At 39.5% G+C, this 17,962-nt stretch overlaps 1 protein-coding gene across 1 annotated transcript in view; it reads left to right on the top strand.

The window, feature by feature from the left end:
* The window catches only part of RELN (reelin), a gene marked incomplete at its 5' end in the record, with an annotated part of 426,427 nt that overhangs the window by 377,986 nt on the left and 30,479 nt on the right, over positions 1-17,962 (top strand). Inside the window, 5 exons of the mRNA XM_015571214.1 lie at positions 1,042-1,210; positions 13,023-13,163; positions 14,463-14,640; positions 16,324-16,517; positions 17,797-17,852. Coding sequence (XP_015426700.1) covers positions 1,042-1,210; positions 13,023-13,163; positions 14,463-14,640; positions 16,324-16,517; positions 17,797-17,852 — 738 coding nt within the window. The remainder of the gene's footprint in view (positions 1-1,041; positions 1,211-13,022; positions 13,164-14,462; positions 14,641-16,323; positions 16,518-17,796; positions 17,853-17,962) is intronic.

Genomic DNA, 17,962 nt, shown 5'->3' on the forward strand with positions numbered 1-17,962 from the left:
CTCCTTTCCTCTCTGTAAAAAATCAATAAAATATATATTAAAAAAAAAAAAAGAAAGAGTCCAAGGGAAAATGAGACAGTTGATTTCCCAAAGAAAAGAAAGTATAAAGAATCGGGGGGCCGGGGGGAGAGGGGGCCAGCGGGGAGGTGGGGGAGGATAAAAAAAGAATCAGGGAGTGATCAATAATATCCAGTGCCCTGGGGAGAACAAGTACAATGAAGACTGAGACAATCCATTGTATTTAACTAGAAAAGGCTGGTAGGCACCTCTGGGTAGCGAGGGATCCCATACTGGCTGTACCTGAGAATTACCTGGAGAGCTTTAAAGCTCCTGACACCTTGGCCATGCCCCAGAAGAGTGAAATCACAATCGTTGAGGGTAGGACCCTGGCATCAGTAGTTTCAAAAGTACCCAGCTGATTTCAGTGTGCAGCCAAGATTGAGAATCACAGCCTTAGAGAAAGTAATTTCAGTAGGGAGGTGGGGGTTAAAGCAGTGTATAAAGTCTTCGGAAGGGAATGGGGGGCGGGATGGGGAGTAGAAATTGAATGTTTCAGAAGAAGAGAAAGGAAAGAAATATCTTTCCAAAGGCCCAGAGCAGATTGGGTACTTTGGCAGAAATTACATGGCTTTCTGATTTCCCAGTGTATACTATTACACAGCAGAGCAAGATGTATTTCTGTAACATATATTTTATAACTATGAGGTTAAATCATAAATATATATAAATTATGACAATTATGACTATTGCTTTAACAGCTTTGTTATGGTGGTTCTGAACGTTACTCAGTATAAAGAATGATTCAGTCAATTTTACTTATATTTCATTTGATTATATTCCCTTAAAAGAAAAATTATGTTAATATGGAAAATGTAAAAAATAATAACTAGAGGGAAAAATCAAACCAGGAAACATCTCAAAATAGGAAACATTGTAAGGGGGGAATCATATTAATATTTGATTGAAATGAATACATAAGTAATTATGGTTCCTGGGTCTAGAGACATATATTTCTGTTCAGAATAATGCCTTCTATTTCAGCTATTGAATTAGAATACTCGGTAGATCTGGGATTATCGTGGCACCCACTGGTAAGGGACTGTCTTCCTACCAATGTCGAATGCAGTCGCTATCACCTGCAGCGGATCCTGGTGTCAGACACGTTCAACAAGTGGACCAGAATCACGCTGCCTCTCCCTCCTTACACCAGGTATGGATGCTTCTGTGTGTTGTGAACCCAAATGTGATATAATTTGGCATGTCAGATCTCAGCACAGCAAGTTTAAATGACATATATAAGATTTTGTTACCTATTGGTGGTATTCCCCTGCATGAATTAAGTCTTTCTTGGTAAGTAACATAGAAACCAGTTTTTATGATGACATTGTTTTGTCTTTTCCAAAAAGAATAGAGTTTTACTTACTTTTAACTCTAATATTTTTAAAGAATGACGTATGCAAGAAATCAGTGAGCTTCTCCACCTTCATTCACTTTGCCAAGAACAAGTCTTAAATTTAAAACAGGTACACTGGATAGAAAGTACTGGTAGATTTAAATAGACTTCATTTTCTGTCACTCAGACTACTGTAAATATAGCAGTGAGTGGTGTCAGATAAATGAGGTATTTGCTATCATAAATGTGTTTTAAAATTAGTGTCTGTTTCTGAAATTTTACTTTAAATAATATCTTGAAAGTTATCACCTGGAGCATTTTTCATGTGAAAAAAACAATTATAAATACTTTATTCATTGTGTCTATAAGAAATGATGGTGGCTTCACTTTAGAGAGATAGTAAAAAGGTAAGTGGGGGGAAAAAGAAATGATGCTGGCTTAATAAAATTGCCTGGGTAAAGGCATAAAGTTAAGTCTAAATATCTGTGTGCTTGCAAATGTTTGAGTAAAGTAGATAATCCACCTTGTCTAGTGGGATGGTGCTACATGACTCTCCTTTCTCCACCTAAGTAAGTGCTAATCATAGGAAAGTTTTAAAATCTGTATAGGAATTCCTGTTCCCTCCAAGAAAATGGCAATCAGTTGTTGTCCTTACAAAAGAAGCAAAGCAACAGATGCAGTTTATGGAAAAGGAGTTATAGTGTGGGCTCATTATTGTTCTCTCGACTCCCCACAAGTGAAGAATGAATAAATCTTCCTAGAACATGACCATAAACTTCAACCATTCATCTAGGGCATAACTTTTCTGAGGATTATCAAAAATGGGCTGGTTTCAGTCACTGACAGCCAAGGGCTGCCCTACAATTGCTGGCTCAGAGGTACGAAGCTATATTAACTGTCAGCACAGTTGCCAAGTTTAAATGAGATACGTGAGATTTTGTTGCTCATTAAAGGGATTGCCATGCATGAATTATTAAGGTGATCTTAATAAGTAAAATAGAAAAATAAACCTCCATTAAGGCAGCAGTCTTTTAAATCTTTATGTATTCTGTGAATTATTACCCAGCTACTCAGTAGCATTTTGCAAATAAGTGACATTCAAAGATTTACTCTAGCTAGTCATTATCCCCGTATGTCTTTTACTCAAGGAAAGTAATTATCCCTCATCTTTTAACCTATCGTTTAATTGTCTCTTACACATACCTACAAGAATTTTAACCCTTTCAAATTATATTTGAAAAAACTGATGAGAATTTATTTTCTCTTGCTATTGTATTGAAACTGTACAGTTAATGTATTATACTACTCTCAAAGCTCTCACTGTACAATGGTTTTAAAGTCAGCACTGCGTTTTGGATACGTCAACAAGATCCTTGGGATAATTCAGAAAGAAACGTGTATGTTGGAGCTCAAGTCAGACTCACTTCTCATCATGCTCTTCCACATGCCAAAGATTAGAACAGTGCACCAGGCTTAGAGCACTTTTTCCCCAACACAGATTAACATATTTATACTGTGTCTGTTCTTACATCCGCTCACTTCTTAAACATGGTGTTTCCTCGTTTTGAGTTGAACTTACTGCCTCAACATCTGTGAAGCGTTGAGACATCACTGTTTATGTTGTCCACCAGGACAGAATTGGGAATTTTAGTTTGTAGCTCTTTCCTAGAAGCAAGCATGATCTGACAACTTAAAGCCATGTGCAATATAGAGGGGGTGGCAATGTGCCAATGTAGGTCTCTCCACTCACTCACTTGTGACCCCAACCTAGGATCCCAGTATAATTGGTGGTAAGTCAACTGAAGTTGGTTGTCCACAAATCAAACCATTAACCAAACGAAATGGCCAGTAGTCATCAGTCGTGATTATTCAACCATTTAGTCACTCATTAAATATTTTTAAAGTGTCTAGTTATGTGCTAGTTCCATGTGAGGGGCTGAACTCATTCCTCCCTCAAAGTGCATTTAGTCCAGTAGGAAGGGGAAATCCCCAGTAATCACAGAAGTAAAGATACAATTCAGGTCTGATAAAAGATGGAGGACAGTTGCATGATGCAAAGACATTGCATATAGTAGGGAGATTTGCCTTGGTGAAGAAAGCCAAGGAATGCTTTCTTGAGAAAGGATAATTGAGGTAAGATATGAAGGATGCATAGGAGTTAAGTAGGTGGAGAGTAAGGGGAAGAGTGTTGTATGTAAAGATAATAACTTATCGTAGGAGGAAGCAGGTATTTGAGATACTAGAAGAATGGATCAGAGAAAGAGAGAAGGTAGAGTGAGGTGTGAGATGGTGAGATCGTGAAGATCATTGTAGGTTGGACTAAAGATTTGCAGATTTGTTATATGAACAATGAAAAGCCTGCTAAAGTGCTTGGGAATAGGGAGATGTGGTCAGATTTGCATTCAGAAAAGCTTATTCTAACTGGACAGCAGATTGTGGAGGATAAGAATAGATGTAAGGAGACTTTTAAAAGGACAGTAAGTGCTAGTAGCTTGGACTAAAATGCAGCAAACTTGAATAGAGTGGAGAAATTCAAGAGAAATGGAGGCAATAAAATTGGTGTCTTTTACTCAAGGAAAGTAATTATTAAAGGGTGTGGGAGGGTGAGAGACAGGGCAATGTTGAAGATGGCTCCCTGGTTTCTGAATTGTAGAACTAAAGGCACGCCGGTGCTTTTCACTGGTAAGGGAACACAGACTAAACACAAGGTACATCACACTCTGCTTCCAACATTGTTCTATGTGAACATTGTTCTTAATAAATTGGGGTAGATAGAACCATAGTGTGTATTCTTTCCCATATACACTGGTTAAGTTAGATCATCCTAGAAGACAAAAAAAAAAAATGAATGGAAAGCATTGTGCTTTAGTGGAGGCTCTAGCTTTTCAGCACAGTAAGCTTTGAAGCAAGTCATTTCATGTCCCTCAGCTTCAGTTTCCCTATCTGAAAAAATTGAGATACTTTTACCATAAGAAAATTGAGTAAACGTGCATGGAAGTGTTTCGGACATTGTAAGTATTTATTAAAGTATAAATCATTTTTATTTTTTATAAGTTAACCACATATCACATTTGTTTATTATCAGACTTAAACTTCAGTCAGATTAAGAGGTCTTCCTAAATTAGCTTAAGCAAAGTGAGCGCATGGTTACAGTGGGATGCTATGTTCAGTTCCTGTAGGAGGTTACAATATGATTGGGGAAAGTGAGAAGTATACCTAATAAACAACTTAAGGATAATACATGCCGTGTGTAAGTTAGAGCTTCACTAAGGAATGGGCTGGAAATGCCGTAGGTATTAAGAAAGGGAAGACAGTGTTCAATGCCAGAGTTTGAGAGGGTTTTTTGGAAGAAACGGGCCCTCAAAGAATGGCTAAGAATTCCATGGGTAAGAAGAATATTCTAAATTGGGAACCGTGTGAACAGGCCGCATGAGCCTGGGTGAAGCACAGGAGTTGCTGATAGAAGCAGAGAGTTCGTGTCTGGAAGGTGTGGAAACTTGTGAGTAGAGTTGGGTTAACTTATAGCAAGGCAAATGAGTTTAGACTTACAGGAAAAATGAACTATGGTGGGTTTTGAGATGAGAGTATTCTTCTAAGAAAAAAATTTGGGAGAACAGAGAGACTTGAGTAAGAGTGAGAATGACCGCACATGAAATAACAGGCTCATGCTATGGCTAACATGGAGGATATGAGGCAGATATTATAGGGCATTTCAAAGAAAGAATCTATAAAAATCAGTAACAATTTCTTCAATTGCACACATCAAGAGGTGACTCTAAAGTCTGAAACCCGAAAGAGTGGTGAGAAGAAGTGGGAAGAGAGTTAAAGTTTATTCCAGGAGGGACAATATGGCAAATTTAATCAATTGATGCTGAATTAAGTAATATTGCTGGAAATACAAATGCAAACATCCATTTGACAGAGATACAAAGATTGGAGACAAGCAAAGATAATAAATTTGGAGGCATGATCGTAGGGGTGATAGGCAATGCTGTAAAATTGTATCAGCTCTCCATAGGAGAATATTTAAAAAGGAGAGAAAGAGCCCAGCCTGTGTCCCTCAGTGGTTAAGGGTCCACTCATTAGCCAAGAGGTCACCAGTTCGATGCCTGGTCAGAGCACATGCCTGGGTTTTGAGCTTGATCCCTGGTAGGAGGCATGCAGGTCAATAGATGTTTCTTTTTCATCAATGTTTTTATCTCTCTATCTCTCTCCCTTCCTCTCTCTCTCTCTCAACTCAATTTTTTTAAAAAAACATATTTAAAAATATATATGTAGATTATTATTTTAAAAGAAAAGAAAGGATACCTAAATTTCATAGCAGAATGAGTGGAAATGACTATTAAAGGAAGCAGGTGGATGCAGTCATGGAGGAAGAAGAAGAATCAGAATAACATGATATTGAAAAGCCAGTGAGAAGGGAGCGTCAAGAAGAAAGAAAATCCTGAAGAAAAAAGTTTCACAATAAATTTACTAAATTTAGTCAGTGACCTTCAAAAGAACAGTTTTAGTAAGACACTGAAAATAAATACAGCTTGTCTGGCCCCAGAGCCCATGGGCTTGATCGCTGTATTAGTACTACATCTTTATTGCTTGCATGAGAGTTATAGTCCTAGGAGACATAGGAAGGGAGAATGCTAGGAGTTCTTGAGAGAAACTGGAAATAAGATAGGAAGATGCCAAATCAATTTCATAGCCCCTAACCTGAATCTGCCGCCTCCTCTTTACTAACCCAAGACTAAAAATAACAGGTGGCTCAAGTGGCCTGGGTTCTTGAAATGTCACCTGAGAACCAGGCTGAGTCAGTGGAAGGGCAGGTAACTCAAATCCACCCAGAAAGGTAGAGGGGGAAGCTGCCCCTGGAAGGCTCAGGTGTGACTTGACTATTTTAAGTCACAGTTTGAAGGTGATCCACTCCCTTATACTGTCCCTAATGACCTAGCTGATACCAGAGTCTTTAAAGATTCACTACAACACTTCGGAAGCCAGGTGGTTTTAACCACAGCATGGAAGCTGCTTAATGTTTGCAGGAAGTTGAAGGGAAAGGTGATAAGCACATAAAAGGGCTAGAAGATTGTGGAGTAACTGGGGTGATAAGATGGGGATGGAAGCGGCTATAGCTTTTTGCAGGTAAATAAATTTAGGGAGGGAGGGTATTTTCAATGATACTTCCACCTATTATAACTATAAATGAAGAAAAGGTCTTATTCAAAGAAAACCAAATAACTAAGCATAATATTTACTGAGTTCACCGTGGAGAAATATTCAAGGGAGTTACAAGTTTATTTTTTAAAAGGGAGATTCTTTAAACTTACCCTGGTATTCTTTATTTCCCTCCATTGTTATGTTCCACTTAGTATCTTTTGAAAGACTTTTGGCAAGCATTCATATTACTGAACACCTTGTTAAAATTTTTCTGTGAAGTCAAGGAAGCTTTGGACTTCTCTTCCCTATCCACCTTCAAATGCATTATTTTGATACTTTACGCTTTGCTGCTCTAACTTGACCAGATGTCTGCTGGTCATTCAGGACTACAGAACATAAAATAATGTTGTCTACTATAAACCATTGTACAATTGATTTTCACATACTGAATATATTAATCGTATTTTGTCATTATGTTAAAACAAATTAGATCTATTTATATTTATATGGCAACAGAGACTAACACTATTTCCAGAAATTATGCGTTCCCTCTAAGCTATCAGTTGTCGACCTTGTTGCCAAAGTTTTATTAGAGAAGTTTGAAATTTGGCTGTACTTTGTACATGTTGCTATGTGTGGATTCTTCAGAACTGTTAAGATTGTTTTAACAATTAAATATAAGTAATTCTGCATTGAGAATGTATTTTGTCAGTTATAGGAAGTTCCTTTCATTTGAAGGATGCACCAGTGGAGTTGATGCCTCAGTAGGCTTACTCAAAACTGTAGTTTTTATTATCATTACTGATTATAATTATCAGCAAAAATAATACAACCTTATTTTATCAAAAAAGGATATCCCTTCTCTTTTATTATAATCATCCAATCAAAATATTACCATGAAGGGACCACAGATTATTTTGGGCTCATGTTTATCTATTTTACATCCAAACATACAAAACTGAAGAGAATAGTAAACTATACTTCCACATAACCACCCCCAGCTTCAACAATTATCAATTCAGGACCAACCTTGTTTCATCCATAGCACCACTCACTCCCATCCCCATCTTGAAGCAAATACTTCAACTATAAATGTTTTAGTATATCTCTAAGAAGGACTTTTTAAAGAACATATTGTTATACCATGATCACACTACAATTTAATAATTTTTTATTCAATACTTACTCAGTATTCAATATTCAGATGTCCCTGTTTGTCTCGTAAGACCTGTTATAGTTTTTTCAAACTAGGATACAAATCAATATAATTGGTTGATATACCTCTTAAGTCTCCTTTAACCGGAATCCCCCTGCCTGTCTTTTAAGATGAGGACTCAGACACAGGAAGGTTATTTGATTTTCCCCACAGACACACAGACAGTGTCTGAACCAGGATTATACCAAAGTCCCCCGTTTGCTCTCTTTCAAGGAAGAAAGGCCATGCGGGGTGGCTCCCTTACATTCTTCTATTGCTAACTCTAATGAGCTTCCCACCCTAGTTCCAGAAAGTTATGAAGGATCTCGGTCACCTTATGAGGGTACTTTACCTTTATCACATGTTTGGGGTCATAACCTGTAGTCCAAACACTTTCTCCTCTCATGCCAGTTTTCAGACCTCAGTGTATTTAATGAGACATTTAGGAGGAAGGAAAATTAAATGACATTCATTCATGGTGAGATCAGTGTTACCTAAAAATGCCAGAGCCTATTTTTTTAATATATTTTATTGGAACCCTTCAGTCCGCAGGCCGACGCTCTATCCACTGAGCCAAACCGGTTAGGGCGAGCCTATTTTGTCTCTAGTTCTTGTCTGTGGGTCATGGCTGTGACCCTGTGCTCAGCTTATCTGACCTATGCTTTTCCCAGTTATACACCTGTGAGTGGAATTGCTGGATCATAAGATAACTATGTTCAACGTTTTGAGAAAGTGACAACAGCTACACCATTTTCCCACTAGCAGCGAATTTGGGTTCAGATTTCTCTATATCCTTGCCAACACTTGTTATTGCTGTGTGTTTTTATCATAGTCACCCTAGTGGGTATGAAGTTGTATCGTATTGTGGTTTTGATCTCAATTTCTCTAATGACTAATGATGTTGAGCATCTTTTCATGCATTCATTGGTCATTTATATATGTCTTCTTTGGAATATTCTCAACTTTTGTCTAACACAAATATAGGCTAATTGAGGGAATTTTATGCCAAATATAATGACAGGATCTTGGATAAGGTTTTGTAATGGGACAGACCTTGCATAGCCCATAACTCAAACCAGCGGGTCAGAGGCTTCAGCCCTGACATTGACCTGCAGAAGTCATGATGAATAGACATGTGCGTACATACAGCAGCAATACACATTGCCTCCAGTAGCTAGACAGTCATTCATATGTTGGGGTTATGGTAGATGTGTGATTATTCTGTAGGGATTGAGATAGAGTTTTGAGGGATTTACTGAATGAGAATACAAAGTAATAATAAAACCAAGAGATCCTTGCCTTGTCTCAGTTTTGTGAGTGGATCGGTGTAATTTGGGCACTCACCCTCAACTTCTTTGTTGGTAGAGTAGAGTATTGAGCTCTGGTTTCTAGTTCTAAGTAATTTATGTAACTCTTTGAGAGGAAAGGAAACATCAGGGAATAATGAAAAGATTAGAAAAAGTATGTATGGGCCTATCAAGGGCTTTTTCTCCTGATGGTGATGATGACAAGGACTTCATAGATAGAGCCGTCTGGAAGAAAAGAGCAGATTCCAACTCTGCAATGTGTGTGGAAACCTATTGAAGGTGTAGGAAAGGTTTGCTGAAAGGTTCCCAGGGAGGGCGGTGATGGAAACCATGCTACTGACAGGGACATTTTAACTACTTACCAATGGATATTTCATTATTAAATGGTTCTTAGGAGCACTTTCTAGGTGCTATAGATGGAGAGGAAATGGTGTAAATTCAGAAAAGGAGCAAGGCAAGACATTTCAAGGATATAAAATAAAAAGGAGAAATCCGTTCTGGGCTATTTTCCTCCCAACGCCAAGAAGCAGCAGCTGGTGGTGGCTGTCATTATAAAAAAAAAAAGCTTCAGGATAAATGATGACACCTGCCAAGAGACTTCAGATACTCGTAGGTCGTGGAAAACACGAACTAATTAATTATCACAACCCCCTTGGGAGGTGGGAAGTAGCATTTCCTAGTTGTATGGGTGGGTAAGTGTCAGCCCATAAACATCAGTGGTTTGGCCCCTTGACACAGTGGAGCTGTGACAGGACTGGGAACAAAATGTCCTGGCATTTCAACTTCCAGACATGTGGGTTTTTTCATGGCTGCAGGGCTGGTAGAACAGCTCAATTGTGATAGCTCGGCTGTGAGGCAGCCCTGGGGCCAGGCCCCTCTCTGGCTGGACAGCTCTGCTCTGCTCCTTGATGGTCTGCTCTGTTCTGCTTTGCCAGTCTGCTTTGTGCTTTGCTGGTCTGCTCCTCTCTGCGGTGCTGGTCTGCTCTGCTCTGGCCTGAGCTGGTCTGCTTCTCTCTGCTCCAGGGAGGTAACTTTGGTGTTTCGGCTCAGCCAGGGAGGGAGACTCAGTCTTCGGTGGAAAGTTCACTCCCAGACTTTCATTTTTAATTTCTATTCTAATTCATCCTCTTAATGAATGTGTTCCCCTTTCTTACACAATGACATTGGCCAGCGTATGTACTCCTGATTTGTGGGTACATAATTACTAGGTGTAGTTATTCCCAAGGATATAAAATCATCACATTTGAGACGGGACCTTAAAAATCATATACTTTAACACTCTCATTATATATGTTACTCCCCGTACACATACAATTTACTGGTACCAGAGTATAGACCAGAGCCCTTATTTGAAAATGTCATGGTTAGAGGTCCCCATAAAAGCTATCAAACCCCACAATGCATTTGGCTCTTTTTTTAAAATATTTTTTTTTATTGATTTCAGAGAGAAAGGGAGAGGAAGAGAAAAACATCGATGAGAGAAAATCATTGATTGGCTGCCTTCTGCACCCCCCTTACTCGGGAACTGAGCCCACAACCCGGACATGTGCCCTTGACCAGAATCAAATCTGGGACCTTTAATCTGCAGGCCGACGCTCTATCCACTGAACCAAACCAGCTAGGGCAGACCTGGCTCTTAAATCTTCTGTACTAGCTCTCTGTTAAGTGTCTGCCCAGCCTGATTAAACACAACCAGTGATTACAAAGCCACCACTGGTAGGCAGCCTATGCCACCTCCCAATGGCAAGGAAGTTCTCCCTCCCCTTCAACATCAAACCACTGCCCCTCCACACTGACCCCCAGCCCCTGCCTACCCGTCTATAAGACCTCTCTTATTTCACTTTCCTGGCCATCTTTATTGCTGTTAACTGCTTTCAGTAACTGCTTTTGAAGCCCAATCTATAGATGTCACCAACAATAAAATAATAAGTAAGGAGAATTATCTAATAGGAAATTACACATAAAAAGGCACTTTTGAGGCAAGGTCAGAGGGCATTGATGAAGCATATATACTAGTAAAACATTAGGGAAGCAAGGAAATTCCATTACTTGCCTACTATCTATAAACACTGGAGCTATAAAGCAATATTTCCTGAAGGAATACAGAGATATTCCCTGCCCTTCAGAAGCTTATGTTCTAAAGAAAGACAGAAGAAATGTACCAGTATAAGTTTTGACTTGCTATCAGAACCCAAGCAATGATGTGCTCTGGAAATACGATATTCCACTGTTGTTTATAAGATGTTGCTGAGCAATAACAGGCATGGCTATTCATAAACATAGTCACTAAAAATTAAGTGATCAGCACAGTCACTGAGTTGCACAACTGCAGGAGCCTTCATTACATAATTTCCTGTGAGAATGGCGGCCCCTGGATACCAACTCGCTGCACCTATAGAGCACCTACTAAGTGCTAGGTCACTGTACCTCGAGTGTATAATGTTGAACAAAAGGAATTAATCCTACTCCCTTATAACTTCCTCTTCTGAGGAGGAGACAGACATTTAAGAAATACATATGCAAATAATCATAGGACTACAGTTTTGGTCAATACTATAAAAGGAAAAGAACAGTTTGCTGTAGAAGAAATGTAATTTTTTTAAATGTAATTTTTTCTACAAAGAAAAACTTCTCTATGAGTACCTGGCATTTCCTGAGACCCAAAGGCCACACAGGGATTAATCTGGCAGAGAGAGGGAAAATATGCAGGCAGAGGTGGGAGATCAGTGAGCTTTAAGACCTGAGAGAAGGGGCCGTGCTCCAGAGTGAGTAGCCAGGATGAGGGACTAGCAGCTAGTCACTAGCTCATGTGGAGCCTCATGGGCCAAGGAGGAGTTTGGGGTTGAAGCTAAGTGCAATAGGATGTGTGATAAGAGAGAATTAGGTAGATACTTCCCTGCTGGGAATGACATATGGGGGCCGATGAGCAAGAGGATTGTGGAGAAATCTGTCTGTGCATAGATGCTCAGTAAACAAATATCAAACTGAACTATTTATTTTCAATGTGAAGATTTTAGTTCTGATGTGTTTCTTTTCTATTTTCTAAACTTAATAGAAATGTTTTCTGTTAGAACATCTTTTGCCCTGCCTGACACAGATATATCCCAGTCAAGTGATTCAGTCTGTTAATGACAAACATAGCTGAGTCCATAAAACAAAACTTGCTCTGGCTAATCATTCCCTCTGTTTCAAACTCACTTGAGCCTCAGGCATTTTTTTGGATTTTGCTGCCACCTAGTGTCTCTGAAAACATAAGTTTGTGTTTCTGAACAAGATACTCCCCAAAACTGTACAACTCTGCAAATATATTTCTACTTCTGAAATGGGAGAATGTCTAATTTGGTTTTCTTTATATTGCATTTAAATCAATATAAAATAATTCTAGTCTTATTTATAACCCTCTCTCTTTTATCTGTTCAGTTATCTAGGATTTCACTGATCCCTCTGTTTTGCACTCCTACAGTCTTAAGGCTTGCCTGTGAAAATTCCTCACAGATGCTGGGTGAGGTGGACCAGGATGCCCAAGTATCTGGCCTTCGGGGGCAAGTAGGAGTTAAAGTCCAACTCATAGCCTGCTTCCTAAGTCAAATGCAGAGGGGTTGTGGCTGCTCAAGGACTGGCATCTTTTTCTAATTTGCAAATATAAGTTATCTGCAGCCCCGAATCACTCCACAGTAGCCCCCACACAAAATTCAGGGCTCTCCATTCCCTTGAAACTATTGGTTTTAGGATGAGTTTTAGTTTCTGTTTTTACAAGGCTTATAAAGATCATTGGCCCAAAATATATTCTCAAGCTTTTGCAGTTCAGTTTGGTTTGGTTTTGTTAATCACTTTTGCGTAGAACACTGCAGTGACGAATGCTCTTTTCAGAACACAAGTGGGGATATCCATGCATTGGTGTTCCCCTCCTCCGTGCACCTGTTCAGACACACCAGAACACGTCTTTTTCACCACACCCTTCGTTATAATTCTCTCTTCACAGGTCCCAAGCCACTCGTTTCCGTTGGCATCAGCCAGCTCCTTTTGACAAGCAGCAGACATGGGCGATAGATAATGTCTATATCGGGGATGGCTGCATAGACATGTGCAGTGGCCATGGGAGGTGCATCCAAGGAAACTGTGTGTAAGTAGATGTGTTCTCTTCCTTGTGTAGAAAGTCCCTGACTCACATTCCAGCCAGGAGATTTTTCTGAAACTGGTTTATTAGTCATTCCCAAGCTACCTTAGGTTATATATTTGTCCTAAAATCTGATGCTGAGCTAACTACAGAGTTTATGGCAACTGCATCTTCATTCTTGCTTGGAGATGAGGAACTGAACAATAGCTATCTTATCAGGAGAAAGCTGAAGTATAAGTGACTGATTTTATTTCCTTCTGTGTTTCTGTGATACACCAGAACCTTGAAACAGACATTCAGAGAAGAGCAGGGGTTTCATATGTTCTGACCGAAAGTAATACATCATTAAGTATTTTCCTCACGTAGGTCTGAATATATGTAAGGATATACATTACTGTGGTTTAATTGGTCTTCCCATGCTCTTTGCTAAAGAAAGTACATAAATACCTGATCAATTTACCAGGTATATATTTGATGGAGAGGCCCGTTATTTTGTTCTTAGAGATCCTTGGCATCTTTGGAAGGATCTAAACGAGGTAGGGGTGTGTGTGTGTGTGTGTGTGTGTGTGTGTGTATGTAGTGTGTGTGTGTGTGTGTGTGTGTGTGTGTGTGTGTCCCCGTGTGTTGTGTACTACAGGCCTCTGTGCTTTATTTTCAAAGATTATACTGTTTGATAAATTGAAGATGCTAAGAGAGAATTCATAGTGCCTTCTCCACTAATCTCCACACACCTGGGAAATCTTTCTTTTGTTTAATGATCTGGCCCATATCCAGAATCATCTCTGAAACTCCTGAGCCTCCCAGTTCTGAATTCATATTTCCTCCCACATGGAACAGAGAAGTCAGTCCTTTGGTCAAAAAGGTCAGATGCTGTTCAGAGTACCTTCTGCTGTTAGAAACATGGCTTCTTGGATTCCCAATTGGCCCAAAGGCTCTGTTAAAAAGACCAGTTCTGTAAATTGTTAGGGCCTACCAGTTTAGTTTGGCATCTGCAGCTGTTCATCAGCCATCCAGAACTGTGTCACATAGAGACAGGGCTTTAGTAAATTTTTTGAAGTTGCTTTTTTCTCTCCACCTATAAATCCATGCCATTACTTTAAGAAAGCCTAGAGGCATTTAATCCACAGCTTATTTTTAACTTAAAGCACTCTTATGGAGAGGAGGTGAGTCCTGGCAAGCTCTGTGAAGATGAGTAACCTTTCATCATCATGGATGGGAAAAAGGTTCGGCTTCACTAATTTGAGCACATACTTGTGCAGGGCTATGTTTGATGTTGACTTTTCCTGTCTCTTTCTCTGCACCCAGCTGTGATGAGCAGTGGGGTGGCCTGTACTGTGATGAGCCTGAGACCTCCCTTCCAACTCAACTCAAAGACAACTTCAATCGAGCTCCATCCAACCAGAACTGGCTTACTGTGAATGGAGGGAAATTAAGCACCGTGTGTGGAGCTGTGGCTTCAGGAATGGCTCTTCATTTCAGCGGGGTGAGTGGTTGGCTACTGGGTAATCATTTCTGCATCCTCTGAGATTCCCCCAAATGGTGGCATCTCGTTTAAGGTTTAATTGGCAGATCAAGATGCAGAGTTATGCATTCAAAACGCACAGCCCAGATCTGAACTTGCAATTTTATACTTATCAGCATACACTAATTATTTCCAACGTTTTCCTATCACAAATCAGCTGAGACAATTTAATTATGCAGGGCAGTGCCAGCACGAGGCATATTTAAGTACATATGTTTAGAATTTCTATCCTGGGAGAGAGTGCTGGCACAATGTGTGAGGGTCTTCCATCTTGATGATGCTTTAACTGAAAACTCTTGAGTTTGCAACAGATTTTAGAATTAAGGAGCCAAAATCTAGAAAATGAGCTTCAGTGTTTCCTGTATTTGTTAATAACTGTTAATCCTTTATGTAAATTATACAAGAAAGAATAATTGTCAGTAATTACTAGGTACTTGTATTTATAGCAAATTATTTTCTGAATGACAGCAGCAATATTGGAAAATTTCTTTCAGAAATTTATACTCATCCTACATTGCTGCCAAAGATGGCTTGTTTAAAAATAGTATTTCTCGCCCAGCTGGGCTCAATCCCCAACTGAAGGGAGGGTGCAAGAGGCAACTGATTGAGATGTTCCTATCTCTGTATTCCTCTCAATAAAAATATTTTCTTAATATAGTATTTCTCCAATACCATAATTAAATACCCCTCACAGGCAATTGAATTTTTTTATTATAAATTTAGCCCTGACTGGTTAGAGTATCCGCTCATGCACCTAAGAGTCACAGATTCGATTCCCAAGCATGGACACATACCTGGGTTGCAGGTTTGATCCCTGGGCCCGTGCAGAGCCTGTGAGGGAGGCAATCGATTGATATGTCCCTCTCACATCGATATTTCTCTCTCTCTTTCTCTTTCTCTCTCTCTCTCTCTCTCTCTCTCTCTCTCCTTTCCTTCCCCTATTCTACTCTCTTTTTTTAAAAAAAATTATAAATTTACTGTCAGTTCTTTATTTCCCTATCATGCCATACCTTTGAGTTTGCATTTGTGCCAATGAAGTACATTATCTATATTCAGTGTTTAGGCCCAAGAGTAACAAGAGGACATACAGCATATAGAATTTTTTTAACCAACCACACTGACTAGGAATGCAGTGTGTGTTCACAATACTCTTCCTAGCTTCGGTGCAACTCTAAGGGGCCTCGTTTTCCTCATATGTTCAACCAAGAAATCTCTACCTATCTACATTAATGAATTAATATTGGTGACATTCAAATCAGCTATAAAGTTTAAATAAAAAGCACTACAACTATTATCTCAATTATAATAAATGCCTATGAATAACTGGGAAATGTTTAATAAAAAACATAGAACAGTTACTTTAATTCCAACTCTCATCATGCTTATAAGAAAATAGAATCTTCTTAGATACATTGCCCTTTGTAAGTTCTAATACAGAAACATCAAAGTTTAGCAAATATTTGCTGAGTACCTATTGTGTGCTAGAAGCCATGCTAGGAGCTAGGAGAGATGAATAAAATGGGTATTATAATACTATGTGACTTGTACTATAAAAGAAAAACGAAAGGGCTGGAAGCCAGAGAAAACCAATAACATGCCATCACAATTCCTTATCGCTGTCTGTTCCATTCTGCTTCTCCTTAGGGTTGCAGTCGACTGTTAGTCACCGTGGATCTAAACCTCACCAACGCCGAGTTTATCCAATTTTACTTCATGTATGGATGCCTGATTCCGCCAAACAACCGAAACCAAGGGGTCCTCTTGGAATATTCTGTCAATGGAGGCATCACTTGGAACCTGCTAATGGAAATTTTCTATGACCAGTACAGCAAACCTGGGTTTGTATTTTCTTTTATCTCTAATAACAAGTATGATTAGCAAAGATTCTTGGTGAGCCCTGCCAGTAATCAATCACGGGGACTTATGGGGACCTTGACATTACCCATCAGTAGAGGATGCCTCTGAAACCAACCGACATGAAGGTGAGGTTTTTGAGATGGATAAACAGCTGGTTTGGGATTTTAAGACCAACTAGTTTTCAAATCCCAGAATAAGAAAAAGTATAATACCAATAATGAATAGACCCAGTACAAAAAAAACCATATATACATGAGACTGCAATAATTAAGTTCAACAGCATTTTGGGAAAATGAAAACAGAAAAAAAAACTTATTTATATAGGTTCTTTCCATTTTAGAGAATTGGGGGCTAGAAAATAAACACAATAAAATGTAAATATCCTTAAGAATCCTAGAGTCTAGTTTTAAACTCCTTATTTAAAAACCCTGAATAGCCCTGGCCCTGTCCTACAACACTAATATTAAGAGTAAAGGGAGGTAAGTTAACATGGATTAAAAGTGAGATTTTATGCAGAGAATAAACCTCAGGAAATTATTTTCCTCAACAGACTTTATGAGTTGTGAATATAAGATTTAAAGGGTTTCACATATCCCTGGGGTTTAAATGCATAATTGTGACTAAGGGGTATTTCAGAACTGATTTCTCGCTGGTGAAGGTTCATGTGGAGGGTGGAGCCATGTTCTTCCATGTCTGTCCATGGGGCTGAGTCAGGGGTGGCGTGCTGGGCTCATTAGCCCGTGGTTCTCACTCCGCAGTTCTTAGTACAACACGTAAAGACAAAGTCAATGTCAAACCACAGGCAACTGGTAAAGTAATTACTTATAGCCTGGTACTGTCAGGCTGAGAGTCCAAACGTCCTGCCACAATCTAGTGTGCATATTTTGAGCAAATTGCTGGTATTCGTTGGGAATAGAATGAAATCAAGGAGCCAGGAGAAGGAAACAGATGAAATTAGCTCTAAGGTGACATTAAAAAAAAAAGTGAACTGCCAGAACCGGTTTGGCTCAGTGGATAGAGTGTCGGCCTGCGGACTCAAGGGTCCCAGGTTCGATTCCGGCCGGGGGCGTGTACCTTGGTTGCAGGCACATCCCCAGGGAGGGCGTGCAGAAGGCAGCTGATCGATGTTTCTCTCTCATCGATGCTTCTGGCTCTCTATATCCCTCTACCTTCCTCTCTGTAAAAAATCAATAAAATATATATATTTTTAAAAAGTCAACTGACTTATGTCTACCGAAGTGCATATACTCTTGTCTGCAGATCCCAGGCAAGCAGAAAATTGTGGAGTCCTTCTAAGGCAGCCCAGGGGCAGTCCAGTAAGTCAACTGACTTATGTCTACCCAAGTGCATATACTCTAGGTCTGCAGATCCCAGGCAAGCAGAAAATTGTGGCGTCCTTCTAAGGCAGCCCAGGGGCAGTCCAGTA

Source organism: Myotis davidii, unplaced genomic scaffold (genome assembly GCF_000327345.1).
Source record: "Myotis davidii unplaced genomic scaffold, ASM32734v1 scaffold125, whole genome shotgun sequence".
Taxonomy (NCBI): domain Eukaryota; kingdom Metazoa; phylum Chordata; class Mammalia; order Chiroptera; family Vespertilionidae; genus Myotis; species Myotis davidii.